Source organism: Arvicola amphibius, chromosome 11, assembly GCF_903992535.2.
Source record: "Arvicola amphibius chromosome 11, mArvAmp1.2, whole genome shotgun sequence".
NCBI lineage: Eukaryota > Metazoa > Chordata > Mammalia > Rodentia > Cricetidae > Arvicola > Arvicola amphibius.
The window spans coordinates 108,411,498-108,431,857 of NC_052057.2; the positions used below are offsets into that span (position 1 = coordinate 108,411,498).

Here is a 20,360-nt window from a genome sequence, read left to right on the forward strand (position 1 = left end):
TATATTTTTAAGAACTATGCCTTCCTAAACCTCTGGGTTCCTTCTCTGTTTCCCCTGTTCTTCCATGTCCATGTATGGGTTTCCGGTCTGGAGGTCCTGTCATCTGTTCTGTTGATGGTCCCAGACACACCTCTGCTGCCTGTCTTACATGATGTCACCGATACTACTTAGCAGACTGAGAACTTGATAAGACCAAGTTCATTTTCTTCCTGGAAGGGAGCAAGTCATCGACACATATGAGCTGTGTCCATCCAGAGACCTAAATGGCTACTATCTCCAGTTTGTGGGCGTGACATCAATAGACACAGTTAATCAAAGCCAAAATCCAGCAGTTCATAGGGATTGCAAATTCTGGTCTTCACTTGACATCTGGTTATCTGTGTCTGCAGTCTTCTTCAAGAAGCCAATCCTTCCTCTTCAGTTGTGTGTTCTCAACACTGGTTTGCACAGCAGCATCTGCTGATAGTCCCAGGTCACTGTGTGTCAGTATCGTTAAGAGTCTCCTATCTGTTTGTGCAGTTTGACGCATGTCACTGGGTTGGGATGATCACCTGTATTGCTGCACAAACTTCCTCTAGTAGGCACCATGTTTCCTTTAAAGGATCACTGACTTATTTTATGTGTGTGGGTGTTTGGCTTGCACATATGTCTGAGCACCATGTGTGTGCAGTGCCCAGAGACTAGAAAAGGGCGGTAGAGTCTCTGGGACTGGAGCTACAGACGGCTGTGAGTCACCCTCTGGGTTCTGGGAATTGCACCCAGGTCCTCTGAAAGAGCAGCTGCTGCTTTTAACTGCTGAGCTCTCTCTCCAGCCCCTTCCAGGTTCCCACTATTTCAGGTGATGAGGGTTTCCAGGAAGTCTTGTCCATCTCTCGCTATAGACCCATCCTGTTATTTCTCCAAGTAACTGGGCATAAATCTTTTTGAAAATACTCTCAGGTGATTTTAATGATTGGTTGGAATGAGAGCAGTTATTAATAAACTTTCAGCTTTGTAGTTAACGGCAGGCTGTTTACCCCGACATTTTAAGTTAAATTACCAACTTCTTCAAATTTCATGAATTTGTGGTATATTTTGTTTCCAAAAGCGTTAAGAAATTTCAAGATCAGGAATCCCAGGTAGGGAATGCTCCAGTTTCAAAACCAGGAAAATTCTCCGGTCACAATGTATTATTAGGTTGCCGTCCTCCTTTTCATGTTTAATTTTTTTCTCTATTGCATTTTATTTGTGCTAAACATGCTTGTGTGTCCCAAGTACATTTTATTTCCAAGGACTGAGACATCCAGAGCCAATCAGCATTTATTGAGAAGATATTTTGCCAATTTAGTCTGTATTTTCTTTGTATTGACACTTTTTTCTCTTTGGATTTGCAAGATCTTAATGATTCTCTAGAAACATATTATTTTTTTCCATGTTTTCTTTTTTTTATTGTTTTTTTTTATTAAAAATTTCTGCCTCCTCCCCGCCTCCCATTTACCTCCCCCTACCCCCCTCCACTCCCCCTCCCTCTCCTGTCCGAAGCACAGTAAGGGTTCCTTGCCCTGTGGGAAGTCCAAGGTCCTCCCCCCTCCATCCAGGTCTAGGAAGGTGAGCATCCAAACAGACTAGCCCCCCCCCCCCAAAAGCCAGTATATGTAGTAGGATCAAAATCCAGTGCCATTGTCCTTGAGAGCTTGGGGGAATGGGATGGTTGGGATATAGGAAGGGTGGATATGGGAACAGGGAAGTATATATCTTAATTAAGGGAGCCATTTTAGGGTTGGCAGAGACGTGTTTAATTTTTTTATCCTTTGAAGAAATAAACTAAGAACCACAGCAATCTGGCTCCAGTTTTTATGGCCCTTTCTTATGACAACTCTTTGATTACACACACACACACACACACACACACACACACACAAAACCAAAACAACAACAACAACAACAAAGGGCCGCACCACACACATTAACAGCCGACTGGTAATGAATGCGTCAGGGAGCCTGTCCTTACACACCATTGCAAACACTAAGAGATTCCTGAAAAGCCAGATGACAATCTCTTGTGGCTGACACCAGCCCTCCTAGACAGCGTGGATGGCGAGATAATAATCAGAGAAACCAACCTCAGTGCTCCCGTTGCAGCTAATAGGGAGACGCAGGTGCTGCCCACGGGACTAGAATACTGCAGTCGGGAGTCACTTAAGGACAAAGTTGGGTTTTCTTAGGCAAGGTCCGAGGAGTTTCGGGCTAGACATGTCACAGGGGAACCTGATCTCTCGTAAGAGCTTGCCAGTGCTTGTGTGCTCGCTGTTGGTCAAGGCCTGGCTTCACTCAAGCACCCCCTTGTTGGGGCTGTGCTATAGTGACGCATTGTGGGACCAGTTGGGAGCTGCCTGATGTGGGTGCTGGGAGCCTAACTCCCAACCCTATGAGGTGAGCCATCTCTTCAGCCCCAATTTGTTCTTTGAACTCAGACTGAATCAGTCCCCTGGAGATGTTAGATAAACACCCTGCCCCTGAACCACACCTGCCCTTTCTTTTATGCCTTTTTAAAAAATTAATTAATTAATTTTTTTTTGTGTGTGTGTGACAGCCTTGAGGTTGTCAGGCAGGCCTTGAACTTGTCACCCTCCTGTCTCTGCCTCTGAGTAACCGAGATCACTGGTGTGGGTCACCACACCTGGCTCATGTTTTTTTGTGTGCTTAAAATTTCTAAGTCTTCTTAACTATTTTTCCAAAAAGTGTTAAGAGAATAAAAGAACAAATATATAACAGGATGTTTTCGGAACCATGTTGGTAAAATGAACTTATTCAAATATTAAGAAGAATCCTAAGCATATCAGAATAGTGCATTAACTTTTGCTGAGTAATTTTGTTACTGTACCTCTAATTCATAGCCAGAATCACACTGGTAAGCGACAGTGCTTCCAAAGCTGTATAGACTGCCAACCACCGAGCCATGCTCTGGACTTTCAGGGTGCCCACACAAAACTGGGGTGCAGGATTCATCAGAAAACGGTGGCTCCCATGTGCCATTGGGCTGAAGAAGAGACCACAAATTGTATGTCATATTTAGGAATTCATACGTGAGTGTTCTATTTATATGGCAGACTCGCCCCAAAGTGAGAGTCAGAGGCTTCCCTGAATTTTGTTGCTGGTTATCTATCTGTAGTTCTTCAAAGCCCATTATAGACATGAAATAATTTTATCCTTTTGATGAGCACAGACTTACAGATAAGCAACCTGAAGGAGGATGAATTGAGGAAACTCCAAATCTGAGTGACGGCCATCTAACCCACACGCTGGGGGAAAGGGCATGCCTGTGTTATGTAGACCTTCCCGTCCAGCCCCCCCGCCTAACTTCAGCAAATGAGGGGAAGCCGAGGGATTCATTTTACAGTCTTGATGTGGAGGCTAGGAGAAGGGGCTCTGCTAGGAAGGCCTGCTATCTGTGGGGCAATTCACATCTTTAACAAGGTGTTACAGTTCGCAAGCTATCCAACTATGCACAGAAAGCACTTCATGGTAAACTAACCGCAAACTTTATGCCCAAGAGTGTCTGTGTGCACAAACTGGCCGATGACTTTTGAAAGATCAAAGTTCGCAGAAGTCAGGCGTTTCCTCCATCACCAGTGTGGTTTTGCACAACAGTTATATAAGGTAAGTGTTATTTTACACACTTGTCTTCCAATAAGGAAACCTGAAGTATAGATTCCTCCTCCCCCATCTTGCAGTCCAAACTGTCCTCAAACTCCCTCTGCAACATCTGCTCCTCAGGTCTCCTTCCTATATGCTGCATCATGGGTGGGCATCACCATACTCAGTTTTGTGTGTTATGAAGAGAATACCCGGGGCCTCAGGCATGCTGGGCGAACATTCTAGCAACAGAGCTATATCCTTTCCCCAACCCTATAACCTCATAGTCTTGATACACAGCCCAGACAGGTCTGGTGATCCTCTTGCCTCTGCCTCCTGAGTGCTAATGTTTATACAATGGGCCACCATTCTGGGCTCATGTGATTTTTCTAAAGTAAACAAACAATAATTTGTGGAGGCAGGATTTGACTACAGTTTCCTGTCTGCTTGTGCAGTTTTCGGGCCTTTCACTGAGACCACCACCGATTGCTATGAATATTTCATTATAGGTGTTTTTTGTTTGCTTGTTTGTTTTTAATATTTTCCCTAACATTGGCTCTTTTTAAGTTTAAAGCTGGAAATATTAAGAGGAAAAACATGCTGTATTTCTCTTTTCCTTTTTGTTAAAAATTTTAATTGCACGTGCGGGTGTTTTGCCTGCACGATTATTTGTGCACATGGGCATCAGATCCCCTGACCTATAGTTGCAGACAGTTGCAAGCTACCATGTGGGTGTTGTGAACCAAACCGAGGTCCTCCGGAGGAATAGTCTGTGCTCTTAACCACTGAGACATCGCCCCAGCTCCACCTTCTATTTCTAAGAAGCTTCTCAATCCTCTGGATGGGAATGAAACTTGTGGCATTTGTTTTTCTTTCTTGGCCAGCACGGAGTGCCCTTGTTCATAGCTACAGACGTCACAGTTAGACTTAGCCCTGCTCAGAGGCAGTATCTTACCTGGCACGTTGACGAGTCGGCTCCTTCGTAGGTAAACCCTTCTATGCAGGACACAAAAACTTGTTTATTCACCCGGAAGTCGTCTCCGTGAACACGCATGCGTGTTGTGTTTGATGGCACGGGGCATTTTCTAGGACTGCAGGAGATTCTTTCAGGGAACCAATGGCCATCTTGCTCGCAGGTGAACGTATCTGTGTCTGTATCTATCACGTACCCTTCCAGACACCTGCAATGCAGACGAGAAAATGAACCTGCAGAAGGTAGCACGCTGTGCCTGACGTATGCTCAGATTGAAGGAGCTGTCGCAAGGCTCAGGAGACATTTTATGAGAAACCTTAAAACTAGCTCAAAGGTCAGATGTATAACATCACTACACAAAATCATTAATATAACGACACCCAGATTAATTCTTAGTGATCTGCATTCAAGATGACCCAAGAGCAAAGTTGTCTTTGATGTGGCTGAAGTTAGTTTATTTATCCATTCATTCTAAAACAGTCACCAGTTCAAGAAATTATAGAGAAGTCCAATTACTGCCAGTTCTTAGGTACTGGTAGGAATATAACAGTGTTTATGGTTTACTATAAGGTGCCTGGACTAGGTACTTCTAAGCTTGATCATTAAGCATTGCCACAGCTATTGTCTAGTTCAAACTCAAGTCAAATCGGCTCTAAAGCCCCCGTGACTTAAAAGTGTGCATTCTTATGCAGCAAATGGTTCTGTATAATATCCAGTTCTCATGTCCATGTCATTAGCAGGTGCCATTAGGACCTTGATTGCCATTTGGCATTGATGAGGTTGGCACCAGAGGGATTAGGTACCTTTCCTGAAGCCACATAACTTCGTAGTTTGTGTGGGATGTGGTAAGATTATGACCTCTACAAGGGAGTGTTCTAGAACCCATGCTCCTACCACTATCACATGCTTCCTTTTAAATCAGACCATTTAATCACTTCATAGTAATCATTGGAGAACACCTTTTAAATTCTGAATATTACCAGGCTAGGTAGGAGACAGAGTCCTATACAATTGGAACAACCCGATTAGTAGGAACTAAGTAAAGATCTACTACTCGGTGTCATCATCACACACCAATGAAAAAACCGCAGGAGAATCCTGACGAGCAGGTGACACTGTGGCTCTCAAAATGCCTAATGCATCAACATTTGCACGGAAGTCTTAAGATACACTTCAAAGTCCAGGCGTGGCCCTTTGTTATTCCGTTCTGTGTGCAGGCCTCTGCCACTGTCCGGCTTCCTCACACGCCAGCCTTCCACAGAGTCTACTTTTTACTACAGTTAGGGATCAGGGAGGCAGGCTAAAATGTTCATAGTGGATTATTCCAGAAGAGGGGCTAAATTATCGATCAGATCTGAGGTGTAAATGCCTGGAAGATAGGACACGGTTCACCAGGATCGTAAACAAAGACTTGAGACAGTTGAGATGATTTGAATGTGATGCTTACTTACTCCAATAAAAATTAGCAGATTCATTCCAAATTTTTACACCCTTCATTTGAATATTTAATAATCCTATCCAGACAGGAGAGTTTCCATTATTGGAGCAACATATACTTAGTTTAAGTAGTACAGGCTGGGTAGTCTCTTTAATTCAAATTGCTCATAGATTTAAAAAATGAATGAAGCTAGTTAGGGGATCTTGTGATTTCATGAACACCGTGAGGATTATGTTAGAAACCATAGTCTGGAAATGGCATACATTTATTTTCACAGTTAATGGATTTCTACATGACCCCGAATATTTAAGTCAAATGTTAAACACTTTGAGCTTTGGAGGGAAGTCCAGGGATGGAGGGTCTCTCCCAAACAGCTCCATGTTGATCCCTCACTTCATTTTATAATCCTACCTACACTCCTTGCACATTGTATAGCCACCCACGGTCTTACCTGAGTTTCACTTTGCTTTCGTAGGTGTATGTCTCTCCTGTTGTCACTGCGTTGGCAACAGGCGGTGGGGGTCCACAGGACAGGGGCTCACAGGCTGGGTAAGGCTGGCTCCATGTCCCTTTCTCTGTACAGATCAGATTTGAACTGCCTTGCATGATGTAGCCAGACCTGCAGCTGTAGGTCACCACGTTGTCCTCCAAAGGGCTACTCTCGCTGACGACTGCGTTGGGTATGGCTGGGAGAGAACCACAGTCAGCATGCTCACAGAGTGGGAAGCCAGACCACTGGCCATCGGCATCACAGGTGATTTCAGAAAGCCCAAGGAGCCTGAAGCCTCGGAAGCACTCAATCTGGACTGTCTTTCCACAGGTCACATCGGTTGCATTGACCGTTCCGTGCTGAATGAGGGGCTTGGAACACCTGCACGGTAGGCAGGAAGGTGAGCTGCCGCTCCAGGAACCATTGGCGAGGCATCTTCTTGATGGGTTTCCATGGAGCTTAAAACCAGGAAAGCACTGATACTGTATGTGACCTCCGTGATAAAAGGAAAAGCCATTAGGGAAGCCCTGGGGAAGATTGTCGGGAGGACCACAGGTCGCTGGTTTACAGACGGGAATCTCTGCATCCCAAGTCCCATCTGCCTGGCAGGTAAGTTTAGGAGCCCCGTGTAACACATAGCCCTCTAGACAGTGGAATGCTACTTCCTTTTTGAACCCATAGTCTAGGCCATCTGTCACCCCATTTGCCACCTGCGGTGGGGCAGTACATCTGACAGGCGTGCAGCTGGGAGTGGAACCACTCCAACTCCCATTGGTGAGACAGACACGGCTCCTGGCTCCTTCCAGGATGAACCCTTCACTGCAAGAGTACGTGACCTCCTTTTGGAACGTGAACTCTCCCTTCACTTGGCCATTGTTGGGGACTAGGGGTGAGCCACAATCCACAGGAACACACGTGGGCTCGTGCCCATCCCAGTCTTTATTTTCCCGGCATATTCTCGTCTCAGTTCCATTGAGCACATAGCCAGGGTCACATTCATAGCGCAACACAGCCAGGTATGAGTAGTCGCTTCCTTTGACGAGTCCGTTCCTGAGTGGGTTTGGCTTGCTGCATGAAACAGCTTCACAGCGCGGTGCGGCACCGCTCCACTTCTTATTCTGCAGGCAAAGCCTTAACTGGGAGCCTTCTAAAACGTGGCCCGGCTTGCAGCTATATTGCACAGCGCTGCCCATGGTCGTCTGTGTGAAATGCAAAAAGCCGTTTTCGGGAGCAACGGGCAAATCACACTCGATCGAAATGCAAGAGGGAGCACTCCCATTCCACGTTCCATCTTCCTGGCAGATCAGCACGGGGTTTCCCAGCAGCTCATAGCCGGGGTCGCAGCTGTAGGAAACCATCGTGCCGTAGAGAAAGTGGGACGCATGCGCAGCAGGGGTTTTAGCTGTTGCTTTCAACTGCTGGGGGCGGGGAGTCAGATATGGGACTTCCATCATGTCATCTTCTTGATCGAAATATTCCTGGCCGTCTTTGACTTTCGTACAGTCTCCAAAGTCTATGTGAGGAGGGAGACCACAGTCTATGGGTACACACGTTGGGCTGGAGCTGGACCATCCCGACTCTTCACAGGTCTGCATGGCGTGACCAACCACCTGAAACCCAGGGAAGCAGCTATAGATAATCATGGCGCCATATCTGTAATCCGCACCTTCTACGAAACCATTTTCGATGGGCTGTGGGTCACTACAGTGGATGGCAAGGCAAGAGGGGGCATCCACATCCCAGTCACCTGTCTCTAAGCAGGTCAGGGCTTTGGGACCTTCGAGCCGGAAGCCTCGGTCACAAAAGTATATGATGGTTTGTCCATACTGGAAGCTTGTGTAAGAGAATTGGCCATTTAAAATCTCTTTGGGCTCCGGGCATTCAACGGGTTTGCACACTGGTTTTCCTCCAAGCCACTGGCCATTTTCCCCACAGAGGGTGGTGGCATTGCCTACTAACTCGAAGCCTGGTTTGCAGGTGTAGAGCGTGGTGCTGAGATAGGCAAGCCCTTGCACGTGAATGATGCCGTTGAGGAGCTCCTCCGGTTGGGGGCATTCTACCGGGACACATTCGGGCAACGGAGAACTCCAGGTGCCGTCAGCCTGGCAGAGGATGGTTGGATCTCCTTTTAAGAAAAACCCATCGACACACGAGTACTTGACAGCATTTCCAAAGTGAAGAGCGCCAGAAGCAGGGAGGCTGAAGGGAATCAAGGGAGGCGAGGGGCAAAAGACCATCTTACAAACGGGAAAGGAACCATTCCACTGCCCGGATGGCATGCACTTCAGGACGGAGGGGCCTTGCAAGGCATACCCCTCTTTACAGGAAATGGTCATCACGCCCACCTCGGAAGCTAATTCCTTTAATACGAGCTGGTTTTCCAAGAGGGGAGGCTCTGGGCACTTGGTGGGGACACATTTTGGGCTTGGCTTCTTACTCCATTTGCCAGATTTCTGGCAAGTCCAAGAATTATCCCCAACAAGCTCATATCCCTCATTACAGAAGAACTGAACCTTGGACCCCAAGTCAAAGCTTTCTCCTTTCATGAAGCCATTCTGGATGGGAGGGGGTTTCCCACAGTTGAGAGGGGTGCAGGACAGAGGGGCCTCACTGTGCCAGTGGCGATTGGCTTGGCAGACAAACACAGGACTCCCAGCTGCCTTATAGCCTGGATTGCACTGGAACCTGGCTTCGCTCTCAAAGGTCCTGCCCGTGGCGTGCTGAACAACATGGAGAGAAAAAGTCAGTACAACCCACAGAACAGGCGAGCCAACAGACGGAGTACATTGCTAGCCAAACAGAACTCAAAAGCCCACATCCACAAGGAATTCATCAGGACGTCCGTGAGTAAAGATTTATGCTGTTTACGACAGGTCAGCCCTACGTTTTCTAGGAAACAAAATGTGGAAGTAGAACGTGGAAGATCTAGTAATTTCCTCTGGAGAAATTCTTATGGAACCCAATGGAAAGAAGATCCGCGATCTATCTATACAGGTTGATGAGTTGAACCCAAAGGAGAGACAATCAGCAATCTATCTATTCAGGTGGATGAGTTGAAGAGCAATAGCAGCAGAATACATAGAGGGCTTGGTAAGATAAAAATAAAAAGTATACATAGATGCTTTAAAATGGCTTCGCTCAAGATTTTGCCTATTTTAAAATGGCACCATGGCCTTTGACTTGGAAGACTAGACTATCCTCCCCTTCCCTTTCCTGTTTTTCTCTCTTGGTATATGTGGCCTCATGTGTATAGAGTCCAGGAGTCAACCTCACGTGTCCTTTCTTTAATGCCATCCACCTTGCTTTTCTTTCTTTATTCTTCGAGACAGTCTTTAACTACTGCTTGCCAGGTAAGCCAGTGAGCCCTGGAGACCCCATATCTGCCTGGCCAGCACTGGGGTTACAGGTGTGCAGTGCCTGGCTTTTCTTATGCTGGGCTTTGGAGACCAAGCTTACACGCTCCTTGAGCAGAACACACTTTCCCCCGAGATACCGCTACAGCCCTTGCTCTTATCTTCCTGACACACTGGGAAGACACATTAGCGTGGAAGCAGGTCATATCTGTATCATGCTGAACAATTTGTTCATCATGGTGAAATCACCTTTGGGTATTTCAAAAGGGCAATGTAAGAACAGCACCTCACATTCCATTTAAAAATCAGAATGACAATAAATATCTCTGAGTTTCATGTAGGTGACAAATTACATAAAAGCAAAATTTTATTACAGTTGTCTTTAACTTCATGTTTAAAACTAATTTATGGCTACAAAGGCCTTGGGATATCTGTAGGTTATTATAATGCAGAAAAATGTATATTGAGGAAGCTGGAGGAAAGGCTTATAGTGATTAAGAGCACTGGCTACCCTTCCAGAGAACTAGGATTGAGTTCTCAGGACTCACGTGGGGACTCACAACTGTCTATAACTCTAGTCCCACGGAATCTGTTGCCCTTTTCTGGTTGCCTTAGACACCAGGGACACACATGATGCAAGACACACATGATGCAAGTCATATACTCAGGCAAACATGTGTGCACATAAAATAAAAAAATTAAAAGATATATATATTGTTTAGGTTTCACAATTATCTTGATTCATTTTTATTCAATACATGCCATGTATAGATTTTAGTTACTTCTGCTTCAGCAATCAAACTGTTGACTGCCGGGGCTGGAGAGATGGCCCAGTGCTTAAGAGCACTAGCTGCTCTTCCAGAGGACTTGGGCTCAATTCCCAGCCACCACACGGCAGCTCACAACTGCCTGTAACTCCAATTCCAGGGGACCCAACACCCATGGCAAAACACCGATGTATATAAAATAAGAATGAATAAATTTAAAACTGTGTTCACTGCCTGTACTTCTAAATACTGGGTTAGCCACTGTAGATGGCCCTATGAGTGATGAAAGTTATGGATCATTTGGTTGGTAGTTAAGTCTCTTACCTCCAGAAAGCCGTTCTCAACCTTAGGTGGTTCACTACAGGATACAGGGTGGCAGGTGGGCATGGGTCTACTCCACTGTCCCGTGGCTTCACAGGTGCTCTTCTTCTCCCCTTTGATATAGAACCCCTTGTGGCAGCTATAGGCCACCACAGCCCCAAAACTGTAGTTCGCCCCGCTCGCGTAACCATTCACGATGCTTGGAGGCTCTCCGCAGCGCACGGGGATGCACTGGACTGACAAGGGAGAAGGGTTCCACTCTCCGCCTCTCAGGCATTCGATCTTGGCTGAGGTGTTCAGCACAAAACCCTCCAGGCACTTAAAGCTCACTACTGAGCCCACTGCAAATTTGGCTTTGCTCACGGATTCCAAGATGCTGTAGGAAACAGATGGGGGTTTTTCACAGAAGTGGGCTATACAGCGGGGCACAGCCTGGCCCTCGGGGGGAACCCATTTCCCCTGGGCATTGCAGATGAGCTGGGAATTGTCTGCCAGGCTATAACCATCGGCACAGTAGTAGAAAGCAGTGTCTCCGAAGAGCCGGTGAGCAGTCTCTGGAGAGGCGTGGTCCACAGTGGGGGGCTCATCGCAGGAGACAGCCAGGCACTGGGGGTTACTTGAATTCCACTTGCCATTGGCTAAGCATATGATGGTGTCAGGACCAGCAAGGGTAAAGCTATGGGATGGAGGAGAAAGAAAACTCAGTGTAGAATTGAGAAAAGGCATTTCGTCTTCGCTTTTTTAAATCTTCCAAAAACTAACTTTGCTTTTATTATTTGTTTTTAAAAACAATATTTAGCATTTAAATAATGAGCTTATTGGTCAAATGATTTTAATACTTGATCAGAAAGGAATCAGAGTTAAGACTTTTGCTATTTAAGAAACTAATGGTTGTTACAGATGTGTGCGTGTGTGTGTGTGTGCGCGCGTGTGTACGCAGTTGTACATGTGTGCATGCTTGGAGAGGGTTTTTTGTTGTTGTTGTTGGGACCTGAAGATTGCTGCTTGGGCTAGGCTGGCCCAGTGATCCCCAGGCTATGCTACCACACTCACACATTGTTTTTCACATGGGTGCTAGGGATCAAATTCAGGTCCTCAGTTCATCAACTGAGCCTGATCCCCAGTCCCTGACTATTTTTACATTTTTTTAAAAATAAAAATGAGAAATAAGCTTTGGTCATATTTGACTCAATTCAATACTAGGCCTTGGTAGCATTGATAGCTTCAGTCTGTTGGTTTTAATACTCATGTTTTCAAAAAGCTTCAACAAGTCATATTTAGCCTAGATACAGTTTCTAGTTGCTCACTTACATTCAGTTAAATTAAGAACAGTGATTATAATTGGAGGCTCTGTGTTTTCAGAACCTCTGCTCATGTGGTTAGGGTTAAAAAGCTTTGTTCTGCACATGGCTACGCCATGCAATGAGTGCATGGATCCATTTTGCCCAATACCTCCCAGCCTTTCTTTATGTACCAGGTATTTGCCTATATCTGATGACAGATTGATGATACGCATGCTCCCCAGGGTTATCTCAATTAAACGGAACACACCAGTAGGCTGTGTGGTATTAGGGAAGCGGCATCCGAGGGATTTTGCTTTCCGCTTTGCTTTCAGTCTTTTGGACAACAGCTGTCAAGGGGTAGCTAACACCCACTCTGTCTGTCATTTTGATACGAGTAATGAGTAAGGGAATGGAAACAGCCAGGCACCTAATTGAGTCTCCATTAGACACTGTGATGGGTTCATCTTCCAGTGAAGAAGACAGGCCTAGTCATTTGCCTAATAGCCCAGCTGCTTGCAGAAGATGTCAGGTCTGACCTTGGCTACTAGATTCCAAGACTTATACTTCCCCCCCCCCCAATGCTGCTTTCTCTCTTTGCTTTTCTTCCTTTCAGACTAGTGAGTTAAGACGATGTGTAGGGGCAAGCTATGGACACTACACAGATCTGTCACCGTACAAAGTATTTAGCCCATCTTTCGGCAAAGATTCTTAAGTTGTCAGTAATCAAATCGTCCACTGAGGTCCCTTTTAATGCTAAAAAGAATAATTTATTAGAGAAAACCTGGGATTCCATCATCTTCCCCAGAAATATTCATAGTATCTCTAGGAGACTGATGGACAATTCAACAGAAGTGACATATCTGCAGAAGACTATAATCCACCTTCCCTAGGATCCTGCACCACGCAACGTTCAGAAGTGGTTTCTACCTAAACACTCCTAGGTACTTCCAAGAGCTGAGTGAAGTATCCACTTAGGCCCTTTCCAGGCCACAGTTTGGGGAAAACTCAGGTCTTTGTCAGTAGATGTGGACTTAGCAGGTGTTTAGATGTCATCTTTCTTAACAGTTCCAGGAAGGCACCCACAGCGGTGTGCTCAGAGCATCCTCTCATTATTGAAAAACCATCACGCCTGGCCTGCTGATCCGACACTCCTGCACAGGACATAGACTGGGTGGAAGGTCGACTTACGGAGGCTCCTCTTGTTTTACAGCTCAACTTGAATCATTCACACACTTTGAAACCTGCATCATCACAGTCCCCGGCCCTTTGATGTGGCTGGCACTCTCCACTGACTGAAGTTCATGTGCACAGACCCAGGCAGCCCTGATTTATAGGAATCCATTGCACATAAAGGGGTTTCTTTAGTCCCTGGCTCTAGACGCTCCGAGGCAGGAGCATCTGTCTCTAGAATCTTCCTTATTCCACAGAGCCTCTTGAGAACATGAAAACTGTTTTGTAATTTGGCAGCACTTGGTGGGGACTCTGACCCTTGACCTCCTGATAACTCTCCACCAGTTTTCTTAATGGAAAAAAAAAACCCACCGCAAACCACCTGTCTAATAGAAAAACAACCACAGAATACACATTTTTAAGATATATAAATTTAACAAACTCATTTTTAGAATCTTCAACATCCCCAAATCTGGATTAAGGCCTTTGATTTTCTTTATGCATGCCAGGCAACACTGATTTCTTCACGCATGACTCTTGGCAGCCAGCTTTGGGCCAGTCACTTCCTTGGGGCACAGACGCTGCACTAGTGACGAGGCAGGCTGAGTCCTACTCCGCGCAATGCTGTAAGATACATATTCGGCCCCTGCCTTGTGCCTAACATGAAGTCCCTGAGGCCTTTGTGATTTCCCAAGTGCCAGCATTCCAGGGATTTATACCTCCAGACAGTGTGCTCAGTGAAGGTGAGGCCGAATGATAAACAGATAATTTTTTTTATGTAATGACTTTAGAACGATAAAGGAGGATATGTATTCTAAATGACACAGCAGGGGAATGACCATAAGCTGCAGCTCAGTCACTGAGCAAAGAAAGCCAAATCGCTTGTGCTATTTAATTCTGTTAGAAGTTTAAAAGTGCATTTGGGCCATAGGGTATATCTTTATTCACTTACTTTCTGAGGGATCATTCGGAGGATGATAAACATTTTACGGCTGATAACGTGGCCTTTAAATGCTGGCTACCAAAGTGAGAAAATGTGAAACTGGGCTAAGTCTGAAATGTGAGGAAAAACTTAGAATCAATGTCAATCTGAATTGAAGGGATACTCACTTAAACTCTTTGTTACAAAGAGTTTTGTATTTTTCTTCAAGAGGTCTTGGGGACAATCTTTTATACTTTTATTAAACATCATCCACATACACTAGGTTCCAGGTAAGATGGCCTATCAGTATCTCAAGGATGCCTTAGGACCCCGGCAATACACAAGAGTCCTTTGAAAATGAACAGAATACTTTTCAGATACGATTTTTCAATAGTTGGATTTACACGCCTAGAGGAATCTTACTAGCTAGCATGGGCCCTGGGAGCTTTATGAGTGAGCTCCGAGAGCGACGTCAGATTCCTTTCTAAAAGATGAAAGCAGCTTATTAAACAACTGCAGGTTAATGGCAAAAACAGAAAGCGTGAAGAAGCATCAGTAATTGATCTTGTTTCAATTCATAACAACAATTGAAGATCAAAGCTGTTGCCTTAATAGAGCCAATAATTACATTTAGAAGCTTATATGTGAGAAGAATCAGTGAGGTTTTCTGGGACATCATTAACCCTTCCATGCCTCTGAGTTTCACACCAATGAATGTCAACCTAGGATGAGAAGAAAGATGAGAAACAAATGGCCACCCGTATATTTGACCAAACAACTGAAGCACCTCAGGCTGGCATTTGGGTGCTGATAAAAAAATTTAGGAAAGATAAATGTTTGGGTAAAAGATAAAACTGGGAATGGTGACTCTGAGGAAGCCACCTGCTCCTCTCCTTTCCTGGCATTCAGTATTCTACTCTGGCCTCTTGAAGTTCTTGCCCCCTCACTGTAAATGTGAGACTGTGTTTTACTCCCATGATTCAGGGAAACACTCTATCAAAGCTCATTACCAGTATAAAAGTTAAAAGCAATCAACCAGACAAGAGTCCAGCATCCATCCCTGGCTGAAGAGCTACTGACAGATGCTAAGTGAAGGAGAGACAGCTTTCTTTAAGGGTGCGGTCCCCAGTAGGCAGTCCGTGCCTTAGGGGACAGCTCTGTATTCATACATATATGGGCAGGACAAATTGGACTCAGTGGGTGGTAATCAATGAAAGCAAAGCAGAGGCCATGAAGCTGGGAGGAGGGTTTAGGGAGCAGGCTTGGATCCTGCAGGAGTTATGGGGAGGAGTGGAAGAATACGGTCAAAGGACACTGGGTGGATGTGTGAAATTCTCAAAGAATGAAGAGAAAGAACAGCAGTGAGACACCGGGAAGACTGTGTGTGTGTTCTTGATGTACGGAGGTCTGGGTGACTTCTACAGTACGGAGGGCAGAGGGAAGGCAGACTTGAGACTCAGAAGGGAGTAAATTCCACTTTCACGAGGCTGAGAGCCTCTCAGGATGTGGAAGGAGGCAGAAAAACAGGTTACGTTACACAGAAGTCATGGCTTGGATATAATGGTGCTGTTCTTAATGTAACAAGATGCAGGGGATGTGCCAGACAAACCCCCGGAGAGAGAATGCAAATGACAGAGAGAGGATGGGAGGGGATTCCTGGTTCCGGCTACCAACCCCATGATCTGCAAATGCACTCTCAATAATACTTGATGAAATACAACAGATATCATTTTAAATGCATAGCTAAGCTATCCAGAAAGGAAATCTCCCTGTTCCTGACAAGAAGCAGAAATTGAAACCAGAAAAGCAAGCTTGCCAATGAACGCCGTGGTTGCTTTTGGATCAGACAAAGAAAGGAACCAGAGAGGAAGAGAAACACAGCCTTGAAAATGAATTTGTAACCCGAGTGTCTGGCAGGAATCCGCATCCTAGAAGGAGGTTTGCTGACACGGTGAACCTTCAAAAAATTGATCCATCTCTGTGTCTTCAGAGATGCTGGGCAGAAAAATGAGGCCCCAGCTAATTATCATTCTGTAGCAGATATGGATTTCACAGTAGAATTCACAAGACTCGCTTTGTATGCAAAACCTTTCCGACTGACAAATTAATTATGAAGCTGAGGGCCCTGGGGTAGTTGGTAGAAAAAAGAATTCAGGGTCAGCTCATGAGGGGTTGTTTAGACACAGCCACCCTGCTTTCTGTAAGGAGAGAATCTGAAAAGACAAGACCCATGGGTGTCTTAGGGTTGCTTTGCTGTAATGAAACACCATGACCAAAAGCAAGTTGGGAAGGAAAGGGTTTATTCAGCTTACACTCCCATGTCGTTGTTCAACATCAAAGCAAGTCAGGACAGGAACTCAAGCAGGGCAGGGAACCTGGAGGCAGGAGCTGATGCAGAGGCCATGGAGTGTGTTGCTTACTAGCTTGCTCTATAGGGTTTGTTCAGCCTGCTTTTTTATAGAACCTAGGACCACGGCCGCCCACCACGGGCTGGCCCCTCCCCTATCAGTCGCTAATTAAGAAAATGCCTGACAGTCTTGCTCACAGCGAAGTCTTATGGAAGCATTTTCTCAATTGAGGCTGCCTCCTCTCGGATGACTCTAGGGTACGTCAAATTAATCTAGAACTAGGCAGTAGATGAGCGTGTTTCCCATGGTGAAAAGTTCAGCGCACATGAGGAGCTGCCAGAATAGGGCAATGAGATACTAGAAGAAAACAACATACTGGTTTAAAAAAAAAAAAAGCTATTGTTAAAGTTTAGAGCCAGATGCTGGTGTCAGAGACCAGGAAGAACAGGCTGGGAGGCAGGAGAAGGCTGGTGAGAAGGCACAAAGTTACAGGTCCACAGAGTAAAAGATGAAATTGCAGATGGCAACCGCGCACCCTGCATTTCAATACGCTACAAGAAGGGGTTTTCGAAGTTTTCATTCTAAGGAGATGACAATAGCTGAGAAGAGAGGTATGTTCAGCCTGGTGGAAGCTTTACACTGTGTACATATGTACTGAAGCATCGTATGACACCCCCATCGCGTATGTCATTCTTAGACTTTCCTGTCTCAGTATTTTAAAATACCATTTTAAAATTAAAATATAATAACATCATTTACCCCTTTCTCTCTCCTCCTTCCAATCTTTTATATATCCCCCACCTCATCCCCTCTCAAATTGATGATCTTCTTTTCTTTAATAATTATTATTGTTATCTATATATGCATAGATATATAAATACAACCCGCTGAGTCCATTAAGGGTTACTTGTAGGTATGATTTCAGAGCTGACCACTTGTTAGATAGCCAATTAGGGGGCTCATCCCTAGGGAAGACTAATTCTCCCTCATTCAGGACTCTTTAATTACCTATAATTCTTTGTCTATGAGTGGGGCCCTGTGAGAATTCCCTTTCTGTTTTAGTATGACTATCGGTATTGTTCTCTTGTGAGTTTTGTTTGGATAGCCACATTGTTGAGGTATTATGGGTGCAGCTTCCTGACATTTCTAGAGACTCAATACCACAGCCAACTTCCTGGTTTGCTGGTTCTCACCCGCTTTCCAAAATAGATTTGAAATTCCAGATAGCTGTCGATGGCCGGAACCTCAAAGTTTTCTTGCCTGAAGGCATTGTCGCCACCTGCTGGCAGGAGCTTGTAAGTTCCACCTTAATCGGGCTGGCGAAGTAGCTTTTTATTTTAGCTATTTATTACTATCTTGCAAAGCTCAAAATATGAAAATCCCATGAACGTCTAGACCAGGGATATCCATCCCGTTTCTACATGTGCAGGGAAACACGCAGGAGTGGTCAATGTAGCTCTGTTTGTATTAGCAAATAAAGTGGGAACAAACTAGCCTACTATCAGTAGAGATGTGGGTAATTTAGAGATGGTGCCTGTGCACATGTGTGTGCACATGAGGGGTGTGTGTGTGTGTGTGTGTGTGTGGACATCAGGTGTCTTTCTCATGACTTTGCAGTTTATTTTTTAGGACAAGTTCTCTCCTAAGCCTGGAGCTTGCTGTTTTGATTAGACTGACTGGCCAGGGAGCCTCCAGGACCTGCTGCCTCTGCCTCCACAGCACTGTGACTTATTCTACACTATGCACCACACTGCTTGGCCTTTCACCCGGGTGCTGGAGATCTGAACAGGAAGCACGTTATCCACTGAGCCATCTCAGCAGCCCAGAAATGACACGTTCTTACGGGGCATGGTTTATAGCAGTGAGAAAGTAGTTCCGCTCACTAATGTGTATCTGAGAGAGAAGATTATTATTCACATACACGAATGTACATAATTAAAGATAAGGTAACTGTTTAAAGAGAGAAGTCATTCTATGTGAAAATGAAAATTTAAATCTTATTTCTTCAACGACACAATATGTACAAATATACATAAACAGGTAAATTAAAAGCATATGTTGCCTATGCAAAATGTGTATGTAATAATGGAAAAATAGGCATTGCTTCCTTGAGGAGAGTAGAAGAATATTGAGAATGGCTCCCAGGAGAATCTTTCATATCTTATTTCTTTCATAAATTGATTTAATTATATCAAAAAGTTAACATGTACTTGTTATGGAATATTAGTTGAAGGTGTGTCACATTTATTTATGCTGTGCAGTATTTCCTTAATGATGCATTCTTTTATGTTGCATTTGTTTAACTCTGTGAAGCTGTGTTACTTTGTCTAAAACGCCTGACTGATCTAATAAAGAGCTGAACAGCTAATAGCTAGGCAGGAGAGGGATAGGTGGGGCTGGCATACAGAGAGAATAAACAGGAGGAGAAATCTAGGGAAGGGGGTGAGGATCAAGAAAAGGAGAAGAAGGGGAGGATGCCAGGGACTGGCCACCCAGAGACACAGTCAACCCTGGAGTAAGAAGGAAAGAGAGATAGAGTAGAGAAAGGTAAAGCCCAGAGACAGAAGGTAGACAGGAAAATCTAAGAAAAGCCAGCTAGAAACAAGCCAAACTAAAGTCAGGTATTTGTAAGTAAGAATAAGGTCTGATTATTCATTTGGGAACTGGGTGGTGGGCCCCCAAACAGCGAAAAGCCAACTGCATGTACTTTCATCTCAGCAATGGGAACACGGGTGACTGTAAACAAAGCATTTGGTTGTTTTTACTGCTGCATTTCAAAGGCTTTGTTAAAAAATGTGACCAGAAAGGAAGGAGATGAGACAGACCCTCCCCTCCCCTGTCCAGTGCTGCTGCTCTCTGGGGATGGTGTCCACAAAGGGTCCAACGTCCTTGCCATCATCAAGAGGTTGAACTCAAGAATGGAAAACTGACTGTTAATAGTTGACTTTTGTCTTTCACAAAACATTGCAGACGGGTAGTGATGTACCACTGTGGGCACTTACTTTTCATTTGTTCCAACAGTGAAGACGGCTCCCTCCTGTGTTATGGGCTGCCAGCAGGTGCCTGTTGCCTCATATGGTGATCATATTACAACGCTAACATCACATTCGTGCTAGTGCTTCTTGTGTATATAAAGTACCACTACAGAAACCCGTCACCTTTCCTCAGTAGCCAAGACTTACATGGGAGGACCCAGTTTCCATTTACTCACTGATAAAGAAGAAGCCAGTGTCATTCCCTGTGAAGACCAGGCACTATCTCTAAGATGTCTCTTCTTCCAAATTCCATCTTTGTAGAGGAGTCCAGAGAGATGGCTAAGTTAGCAAAGGGTTTGTTGTGCAGGCATGAGGACCTGAGTTCGAGCCCCAGAACTCGTGGAGGGAAAGCCCGTTGTGACTAAGAAAGTCATGTGTGATTCTTATGTCATTGTGTAAATAATTCACAAGAAATTTCTTTGAATAAACTAAAATTCTCTTCAAGAGAACGGGCTGGATATAATTTATCTAGCTCTTTTTATTTGTTGTGCAAATAAATCACTAAAAGATAGCGAGATGTAACACTTGATCAACATAAAATCCCCTCTGACTATGCAAATAGTTTATGAAGGAAAGATAACAGAGAAATCTGTGGGTGTCATGAGTGCTAATATTAAATCTGTGGACATCATGACTGCTAATATT

The 20,360-nt window shown here is 44.8% G+C and overlaps 1 protein-coding gene across 1 annotated transcript in view; it reads right to left on the minus strand.

The window, feature by feature from the left end:
- Nucleotides 1-20,360, minus strand: part of Svep1 (sushi, von Willebrand factor type A, EGF and pentraxin domain containing 1) — a 157,227-nt gene that overhangs the window by 18,933 nt on the left and 117,934 nt on the right. The window contains exons 37-40 of the mRNA XM_038347564.1: nt 10,961-11,633; nt 6,478-9,236; nt 4,571-4,796; nt 2,864-3,019 (exon numbers count right to left, since the gene is read on the minus strand). Of these exons, the coding sequence (XP_038203492.1) occupies nt 2,864-3,019; nt 4,571-4,796; nt 6,478-9,236; nt 10,961-11,633 (3,814 nt within the window). The remainder of the gene's footprint in view (nt 1-2,863; nt 3,020-4,570; nt 4,797-6,477; nt 9,237-10,960; nt 11,634-20,360) is intronic.